A 10570-nucleotide genomic window follows, 5' to 3' on the forward strand; every position below is an offset into this window, starting at 1 on the left:
AAACTTAACTAAAATTAAATGTATTTAATGCTTGAGTGCTTTGCATTGACGGTAATGGTGCTTTGTAGATTTACCCATTTTATCTATTCAGTAAATAATTTATCAATCCTTTTGGGAACAACCTTCTTGAGGAGAAAAGGCAAGTAATGTCAGTAAAATCAGCCCATTAAAAATGTGTTTTAAATGATTAATTCAGTTATAATATTATTTTTTTTCAATTATTGATTTAATATTCTTCATCTAATCATTTAATCCCATATCTTTTCTCAACACCTGTTTTTTTTTAATCTCATTTACTTTTTTTTGTATTAATTGTCCTCCCATGTCAAAAACCCATCTGTTTCATCACTTCATTTTTCTGTTTGAAATTAATCTTGATTCAGTCTTCTGTGTCATCTTTTGTTTTGCATTGTTGGGATTGTCTACACTAAGGTTTGATTTCAAGTTTATTCTGTTATCTGTTTGTATGATGGCCCTGTAGTGCAAAACACAACACACACAAAAAAAAAATAAAATAAAATAAATCAAACACACTTCAGTTATGTGGCATAATGCTCCTTACAACTCACCTCATCTTCAGGGAGTCAGTACAAACTTCAGCATGTCACCATCTTCATTTTCCTTTAAGCTTTATGTCGGGAATAATGTTGAAATTATGCCAAGACCTTTGTATGTGAATTCTTAAAGATCCACATTAAAACAACACCCTGTTGTAAATATTCTTGTGATCCAAATTTCCCAAAGAAAACACAGCACCAAGGTCCAATTTTATTGATTTTATTTAAAAGGGCCAACACGCACCCTTTTTATATGATCTTTATAACATCACTTTGGACATACCACAAACTGAAAGCACTGCATTACCTAGTAAAAATAAATTACTGAGGAATGTAACAAAAATAATTCAAGGAACAGTGCAGCAACCAAAGTTGCTCCACGTGAGACGTGTCTACGACTCCATTAATGCTCTGGGTGTTTCTGAATAATTCCAACCCGGCTGTAAGCAAAACAAAGTCAAACAGTACAAAGGATAATGATAATAATAATAATAGCAATAATAATCATACTGGAAGATTTCAGGACTAAACGAAAATTATGTTGGTTCCATTTACTGTGTGCACATCAGATCTACTGAGGGAAGGGTGGCGGCATGGGGTAGGGCACCATTGGTGGCGGGGGAGGCGGCTGTTGGGCCTGCAGTGGTGGCTGTGAGTTAAATGGAAAAGGAGGGTGGTTCATGCCGTTCTGAGCAGCCCTCTGCATGGCCCCGAACTGAGGGGGACCCTGAAAGCTTTGGTTACCAAAGGCACCCACCTGATTTGTTGGAGCACCAAAGTTACCCTGTCCATTGCTGTTGTTGTAACTGTTGTTACCGTAGCCACTGCCGGAGTTACCGCTGTTACCCCCATAGTTGCCACCATTTTGGGCCTTATTGCCACCAAAGGCACTCTTGGGCCCATTGCCAAACCCTCGATCACCGTCTCTGTCCCTGTAGCTACCGCCCCCATAGTTGCTTCTCCCACCCCCAGAATACCTATCCCGACGGTCGTCCTTGTAGCCACCTCTTCCCCCCCTTCCACGACCTGAAGGAGGAAAAGGAGGAGAAAAAAAAAACAGATGAAGGGAGGGATGAGTGTTCACCATAGCAACATCATCACTGTGATGATAATATCTTCTTTAAATCGGTCTCAGAAGGTCAGTAAGTGAATTTAAGCCAAGATTGATACTGCTGGCATCAGCATGACCACAGCAAGGTTGTTGTTTTACAGAGGGCTTTAACAGACTGTGATCCTGTGAAAATGGTGTAAACAAAACCCCAAAATACAGAAATAATGTTTATCGTGTCAGTTATATCAGGTTGAAGCTGGTTTTGGTATCTGATTTTACTTGAAGATGGCCAAAGACCAGAGAGCCATGTGCATTTTGTATTTAATTTCTGAAATTAGTGACACATTTTTATAAATAAATGACACAAAAACAGAAATAAAGCCACATCTCTGGGTCACTGTAAAGCATCTTTTGATTTTCTTGTGTTTATCGATGTATAAAATTACCTCCTCTGTCCTCTGCCATCTGGATCAGCTTGGGGTTTATGGCCTGGTTGGCCTCGCGGAGCACAGAGATAAGGTCACTGGCTTGTTTCATGTTGTTGGGGGTGAAGAAGGTGTAAGCTGTGCCTGTTTTTTGACTGCGGGCTGTGCGTCCAATGCGGTGGATATAATCCTCGGAGGAGTTAGGGTAGTCATAATTGATGACAAATTTCACATCCTCCACATCTGTAAAAGTGTTGCAGTGTGGCAAAACAAAACATGGAGGCCACACAGGATTTTGCACACCACAACAGCCAGATCAAAGGGGAAAAGTTAGCAGCTGTGAAGGCTGAGGGGAGGAAGAGGTGGTTAGGCTGTGGAGGAAAACGTGTTAAAACAAAAAAATGATTGATTATACATCTACTCCATGGGAATACTACTGTGGGAAGAGAGAAACGATGCACACTCCAATTGCTTACCAGAATCAAAATGATCCAAAAGACCCCCACTCTCCCTTTTGTTAACCAAGGGAGTAAAAAAAATGGATTTAAGGCTTACCATAAAGGAGTATGCATTCACTAGTCCTTTCCCAAGGCAGCGAAATCCCCCACAAATTGTCAAGTGACATCCAGGAGCTTCTATGCAGTTGGGCCACGAAATGCACTGGGGCCTCCTCATGTGCCAATATAGGACCAATGTGTGGTACTTTTTGCAGGTCCGTTTTTCCCAGTACACTCTCAAAAGAAGCTTGATATTAAAAGGCCGCACTGCACGTCTTGCCAAGACAAAATAGACCAAGTACTAATTTGAGCAGGGGCCCCATTCAAAAAAACATAAAAGGCCCAAGCATTGACCCCTGTGGGACCCCTTGCCGAGCACACAACAATTCCCCCACCCACTTCATCAGTCTCATCAAGGCAAGATCCTTCAAGAAGCCAGTGTTCACTTGAGAAAATGTCTCTCGTTGGCAGGTCTCGACATGACTTTAAAACGCAGGCGAGGGAGGAACTTTGGTTTGAGCTGTCTCACTCTCTGTCTCCTCTCACTAGGTGTTCCCACTACCCCTTAAACACATGTGCCAGGTCTCATCAATTTTCAGAAACAAATAAAAAATTTCAAACTGCTCTCTCCATTTCAAGAAAATCCAGCACTTTGACGGGAAAAGAAAACAACTGAAAGTGTTGACAGGCTCACAAGCACCCATGCCATGTGGTATGAGCTCCAAAAGGTAATTTTTTTTTTTTTCCAAATCTCAAACAAGTGACTTGCAATACAGCGCTCTGTAACACAACAGCATGCAAGGCGAAAGTCACAACATCAAGCATGTCTTTTTTTACGTTTGAGTTGGAAACAGCTGGATGGCGTTTGTCTGGTGAAATCCATGGACAGAGAACAGATGTGTGTGTATTTCAACAACATATCAGAGACAAAGGCTTAGCCACACAGCCTTTTGAAGATCACTGGCACACAAGAGCTTTCACCTCTCTAGGCCCACTGGGTGGCAAGCCAGTTGAGCACTTCCAATATGTCATCCTTCTCCCTCTCGAGGCCTGGGACTGTCATGCCTAGCACCTGCCACAAAGACTCCACCTTAAGGTGAGAAAAACTCAGAAAATGCATAGAAAAGTTAAAGAAAGCAAAACCACTTTCTTTAAAATAAGTGTAACACTGATAAGAAAGAGAAACTGCAGGAAATCATACTGACCTAAGCCGCGGGAGGCCACATCTGTGGCGATGAGGATTGGGGCCTTGCCATACCTGAACTCTGAAGGGCGGGAACAAAAATTCAATTACCACTGCTTCTAAAACTGCTCAATTTGAAACTTGCTGTGCACTTTATTCTGTCTCACCATTAAGGACCCAATCCCTCTCCTGTTGGCTCTTGTCTCCATGAATTCCCATAGCTGGCCACCTGTGACAGACAGGTTAAATGTTTAACAAAGAGCCCAAGAAGAAGTAGGAGCAACAGGAAAGAACAGTTTCCATTTGGCAAAGCCGTGGAGATAAAAGGAGATCGTTACCCATCTCTTCTCATCCTTCTGGTGAGCTCATCACAGCGCCTTTTGGTTTCCACAAAGATGATGGTCTTGTTCTCCTTTTCGCTCATTATTTCCTCAAGCAAACGGATCAGTCTGACAGACAAGAGGCAAAAAAAAAGTTTAGCTGATGGACTTAAACCCCCAAAGTTTTTCATCAGATACATTGAGTTGCCAACATTTAGATAAATGTTGGTGCAGTCCACTCACTTGTCCTCCTTCTCCATGTCATTGCATACATCAACAATCTGCAGGATGTTGTGGTTGGCACTGAGCTGTAGTGCACCGATGTTGATCTGCACGTAGTCCTTCAGGAAGTCTTCAGCCAGCTGGCGGACTTCCTTTGGCCAGGTGGCGCTCCACATCAGGGTCTGACGATCTGGCTGAGGAAGACAGAAAAGTAAACTATGTTTAACACTGGAATAATTAAAATCTCATCAAGTGCTTTTGTCTTACTTTTAGTAGAAAATGTCTTTATTCTTAATATGAGCCACATTCTCCAGAAAATGTCTTATTTCAAGCTGTTTAAAAACAAAAATGAGGTCTGAATTGCTTATAACATGTAAAAAAAAAAACCTGGAACAAGAGAAAAGTTACCCGTTTTAAGACATTATTCTGGTTTTGAGCAAATTTTTAAGCAAATATTTCCATGGGCAGATTTTTTTTAACTTGTTCCAAGCAATTCAGACCTCATTTTTGTCTTAAATAACTTAAAACAAGACACTTTTATAGACTGACCAGTTGAATGTGGCTCATATCAAGTGTAAAAAGACAATTTTTACCTCAAGTAAGACAAAAACACTTGATAAGGTTTCATTTTTTTCAAACGCACAGAGACACTATCAACTGTCAAACTTCAACTTACCCGAATTTGTTCCACTATCTTGCGGATCTGAGGTTCAAATCCCATGTCCAGCATGCGGTCGGCTTCATCCAGCACCAGGTAAGTGCAACGGCGCAAATTAGTCTTACCGCACTCCAGGAAGTCAATGAGGCGACCTGGGGTGGCAATGCAAATCTCAACACCTGAATAAGAAAAAAATAAAGATTAATCAAACATAAGAAAACAGAGAAGAGTTGCACAAACGGGGCACTGAGGCCCTGTTTACACGGCAATGTTTTACCTCAAAACGCAAAAATGCAGAGAAAAAAAGAGTCTGCGTTCACACAGAAACACTGAGGGGCTGAAGACCTTGTAATAAGCATGCCAGGCCTATATGTGGTGCTATAACTGTCTTGTCTGGGAGCAGCTATTGGGAGATCTACACCAAAGTAGAGTTGAGCCAATCATCTGGTGTGTTGGTGAATGCTTAGAGCAGAAGTGGAGAAACAGATGCTCATTTTGTTGAAAGACAGTCTGGCTTGCTGTTTATACGGCAACGGTGGCAGCAGTGTCTCAAAAAAAAAATCCACTCTTGAGGCCTTTTTCAAAAGTTTGCACTTTAGGTTGGCTAAAACGCAGTTTCTGTGTTGCGTTTCATCCTAAAACCATTGTCGTGTAAACGGCCTCTGAGAAAAGAACAACTCGTGCAGCACACCTCTTTCAAGGTCCCTGATTTGAGGTCCTTTGGGAGCTCCCCCATAGATGCAGGTGCTCTTGAGACGAGACACCCTGCCGTATTCAGCAGCCACTTGTTGCACCTGCTGAGCCAGCTCACGGGTTGGTGCCAGCACCAAGCACTGCGGAGAGAAGCAGGAGTTAGATTTATTGTTTTAGACTGCGATTCTTACATCTAAGATACATACACTACATACATGACTCAAATTCAGCGTAGAAGGAAAGAAAATTTGGCCCTTTGCTCTCATACTGAAATTCCTCAAATGTATTTTCCTTTTAAAGACATCACAATATTTACTTACTATTGGTCCATCTCCATGCTCCAAGAATGGCTGATGTTGGATGTGCACAATTGCAGGCAAAAGGTACTAAAGAAAGAGACAAAAAAAGAAGAAGGAATCTGTTTTTAATATGACCCAAAGAGAAGTTATCTTTAACAACACAAGAAGTATGGCTTCAAGATGTTACATGGTCTCTATTTTATTTGTAACATTCAGTTTCCTTTAGGGAAAAGTGAAATGAACCCAGTCTCACTGAGATGTACAGGTAAAAATAATAATCCTGATATGAGACCACATCACTTACTGCCAGGGTTTTCCCAGACCCAGTTTGAGCGATGCCAACCATGTCTTTGCCACTCAGAGCGACCGGCCAGCCTTGGGATTGGATGGGTGTTGGTTCAGTCCAGTTTTGTTTACTAATAATGTCCATGACGTAGCCTGCAGAAGTAAGATATGCAGTTTACATTGCTGAATATAATTCAACAACTGTTGGAAAAAGGTAAAAGATTGTTCAAGATTACTGCGTGAAGCCTACTTACTTGGAAAAGCAGCCTCGTGGAATTTTAAAATAGGTTTTGGACAGTCTCTGCCTTTCACAGTCACCTCTTTGCTTCGACGGTATTGTTCAACCTCTTGCTGGAATTAGAAGAGGAAATTTAATAAGACTGATATCAACACACAAAAAAAGAAACTTATATAAATGAGGAGTGCATTTTCAGGGTTGAGGGGTTGTTTCAAAAAGTCTTACAAGTGGTCTCCGAGCAGTATCTGGGTGTTCCTGGTAGAAGTTCTTCTGAAACTTTGGAAGCTCATCGAGGTTCCAGTGTTTTTTACGCAGCCTCTCGCCAGGGTTGCCAAACTTCCCGGGAGGAGGTCCGCCCCTGTTGCCTCCTCCACCACCACCAAAGCGAGGAGGTCCTCCACCATACCTGTTTGTTCAGAAGACACGCAGAAGCATTTTTGCTTGTAACTTTTTTTTTAATTCATCAAACGAAACTATTTAACATTAGATGGATTCAAATTCCTTATCTGTGATGGCTTTTAAGACCAGGGAGTCTTTTGACAGTAAGATGGACAAAAGAAGACATCCGAGCCATATGTTGCTGTGCTACTCACAGCTTTTACAAAATGAACAAATAGCAGCCTTGGAGACTTTTACATGATCTGAAACACAATCTTTTGAGTGTCGTGTTCGATGTAATGCAACACTTGACACTTCACTCTGACGTTTCTTCCACTAATCCATCTCTGCTGTCAGTCTCCTGGCCCTCCCCTTATCACCAGTTTGGTGATCGAAGAGCCTCATTTACAGTATGTCTCTGTGCCATGGTACTGCCACACAATCAACTGTGAGCAAGGCCTCACAAAGCAGTACTGGAAAGTTTAATGTAACTGAAGCTACATAGGAACTGCCCAAAAGAAATGGAGCTTAGCGAAAGTTCAGTCAGGAAGACTGTGTGCTCACACTCTTCTGTTCCTTTACTTCTTGCTATCAGCAGGGCGTGTCAGCAATTGTAAGGCAATCGTCACATAGCTGTCAAAGTTTAAAAGTCGCCTCTTCTGCTCATCAACTGTCTTTCAGGCTCACGTCTCAACCCTCCCCCTCCCCGTGTGCTCCTCCAGTCTGCATTGCTCAGTTCTTTGCTCTTCTGCTCATCCCTGCAGTCCTCACTGAATCTTCAAGATCCAGCCTCTTCAAGAGTTTTACCACCACCAGTTTCTAGACTCCGCTATTGATGTCCTGATATGATACGCTAATCGGTATCAGTGCTGATATGGCTATCTTTGAAGGATCAGATAGCATAAGATTTTGTAACATGATCAGGACTGATCTAGTTTTCACATGTTTTTAGCATCGTTTCGCTTTACGACTGCTGCAAATGAAACCACATTGCAAACATGTCCGCTGTGTGGGACTACTTCTCTTTGAGGAGGTACCAACAGGGCTCACTTAAATGCTATTAATATGCTTTGTCATTTACAACAGATTCACCCAACGAGGACAGGATTTATCGATATCGGCAAAACATATCATGAAAAAATCAGATTGGATTGGAAGTCAAAAAATCTGTATAAGACATCCCTAGACTTCATCGGGGATATTCATAATGCATTACGTCATCGTACCCCCTACATTGATTTTTTTTTTCTTTACGCGTGGTGGGGTCTTACCGTCAAACTTCCTTTTGCATTTATTCATTAAATCTGTTCATAACTCTTTTTGGTGAATAAGTCTCTCCTGATTGAAATGCAACAGGTGATGTTCCTGTAGGAGTGTCTGTATATAAGGATGCACCTTAACTCTGTTTTTCCACACTGTTTGTAGTCTCCCCCATTCACTTAAAGGATTAGTTCAGTTAATACAACTTGTACATTGTTTATAGAATGAAGTAGAACAAAATACTCAGAAGGCTTTCCTGATCCAAGCAGTGCTTCGGGAGACATTTAGATCCAAAAATCGAGCAGCGGACGTCCGTATAATGGGGTCCACTGGGGCATAGACAGCGCCGCTCCTAAAACTGCATTAATCGTCTAAAAACCCATGTTTTTCACCAATATTCCATCATGGTCTGCTCTGGGTTAGTCCTTTGCTGCAGTCTATGTCACTCATGACAGTCTTCATCAGTTCAGAGGTCAGTACAGCCACACAGCGCTGTCTGGAGTGACACAGACTGCAGCAGAGGACTAACCCGGAGCAGACCAAGATGGAATATTGGTGAAAAACATGAGTTTTGATTAATGCAGTTTTAGGAGCGACACTGTCTATGCCCAATGGATCCCATTATACAGACGTCTGCTGCACAATTTTGGATCTAAATATCTCCCGAAGCACTGCTTGGATCAGGAAAACCTTCTGGGTGAGTATTTTGTTCTACATCATTCTATAAACAATGTTAAAGCTGTATTAACCAAACTTATCCTTTAAATAAAACCCAAAATAAGCAAATTCAGAGATGCTATTTTGTGTGTATGGAAAAAGTCATGTAAGCCTGAGTCAGTCTCATCATATCAACTGCTTTTGTAAAAGATGAAACTAACAAATCGGCTAAAACCTACAAGTGACTGTGCAATACAAAACACTGTTGCTACTTTCCATATCAACAATAAAAACGACAATAATTTAATTACACATTTTTCTGACATTTGTTAAATTAAACAAAATAAACCGAGCAAACTGTAAAATCTAAGTTTTTGTCCCTCCTATAACGTATTATATATCGATTTGGTAGATAGGTGAAATTGTATTTGCAGAGTCTAACTGACATGTAGGACCCGTCCGTGGAGATGGACCTGCCCTGCCTACTAAAACAAGGAAGCCGGTCTCCGCAATTCCTTCCTGGGAGACATTCAAGCCGACACCACCGCTGGAAAACGGGTCGTTAAAAATAAATAGGGCCTCTGCGACACAAATCTTCGTGTCAGATGTGGAGACACCACTGCGTCACAGATGTCGAGCTCACCGCCGTGTTAGCTGCCCGGCCACACACGCGCGCGCGCACACACAGCCACATACACTCACAGCCACACAGCCGCCGCGTTAGCTGCCATTTTACCTCTTATCAGCACGGCAACGACAAGCATTACGGAAACAAAATTCAGGGCTTGCTGCAGAAATAAAACAGTTTTGAAATTTAAACACACGAGAGACTATGAATAAAAGCGAGTGTGAACGTTCATGAACAGTAAACGGCTCCGAAAAGACAGCCGTGACAGCATCCTGATGCTAGGCTAATCATCTTGGCTAACGGAACAGGGAGCTGTCAGTTGACTCACCCTCTATCTCTGCCACGATCTCTGTCGGAAAACCCAGGCATTGTGGAGCAGAGGAGTGTGGCAGGAATCTGTCTGAGTCCCTTTGGCCGGTCAACAACTCAGATGTTTGGTCTGAGGGCTAAAGTTCGAGGCTGAAAACAAAAAGAAAATGCCGGCAGACCAGGATCTGTGGGGAGGGACGGATGTGAAGTCACTCACGGCGGATAACATTGTATCCATGCGCGGCATTCACCGGCATTCCCGTGGCAGTGGCACTATTTTATTTCGCACTGAGTGTGATGCTACGGAAGCCCTCAAAGGCCATGATTTCATGAAATATTTTTCTCCGCTCTCCCGAGATAACGATTTTTTTCATCTCCAGATATTATGTATAAAGTAGTTTTTTTTTTTTTTTTTTTTTTTTTTTTCAAATAGTCAGGGTTAAAGCCGGAGAACTTTCAGTCTGCATAGATTTTGGCAACTTATGTGCACAAAGCATTATGTTGTTTGTTGATTATTATTATTATTTTATTTATGCATGTTAAAAATTGTGCTCCATTATGAAAATGTAGACTTACTTTGTATCTAGAAGGGAGACTTTTGCAAGATTACTTAGAAACTCTTCACAGCCCCTTTAAAAGAGAAATGCATAATAACAACACAAGGACATTTCCATTTTGAATCTATTGTTTTTATTGTAACAATAAAATTTACATGTGGTTAATGCAAAATTGAAAACAAAACCCAAAAACACAATATACATCTTGTTTAATTCATCTTCCAAAAATGTGTTCTAATATTTATTACATACTAAAGGTACTTAGATTACACTACACTGGAAAGATAAAAAAAAAAAAAAAAAGTTATAAAATAATGATAACCTCCAATGCACCTTTACAGACATGTTATGTA

The 10570-nt window shown here is 41.4% G+C and overlaps 1 protein-coding gene across 1 annotated transcript; it reads right to left on the reverse strand.

Moving 5' to 3' along the window:
- Nucleotides 1-763: 763 nt before the first annotated feature.
- Nucleotides 764-9887, reverse strand: LOC141809811 (putative ATP-dependent RNA helicase DDX5). The gene is made up of 13 exons (XM_074697013.1): nt 9680-9887; nt 6654-6834; nt 6445-6541; nt 6210-6343; nt 5927-5992; nt 5605-5746; nt 4932-5092; nt 4277-4449; nt 4052-4162; nt 3881-3942; nt 3736-3795; nt 2055-2276; nt 764-1583 (listed from the first exon to the last, which is right to left on the reverse strand). Exons 1-13 carry the CDS (start codon nt 9718-9720, stop codon nt 1129-1131), a joined length of 1905 nt encoding a protein of 634 aa, XP_074553114.1. The 5' UTR covers nt 9721-9887; the 3' UTR covers nt 764-1128.
- Nucleotides 9888-10570: the final 683 nt, after the last annotated feature.

Source organism: Halichoeres trimaculatus, unplaced genomic scaffold (assembly GCF_033239565.1).
Source record: "Halichoeres trimaculatus isolate MK-OKI-2021-1 unplaced genomic scaffold, fHalTri1.1 fHalTri1_scaffold_2, whole genome shotgun sequence".
Classification (NCBI taxonomy): domain Eukaryota; kingdom Metazoa; phylum Chordata; class Actinopteri; order Labriformes; family Labridae; genus Halichoeres; species Halichoeres trimaculatus.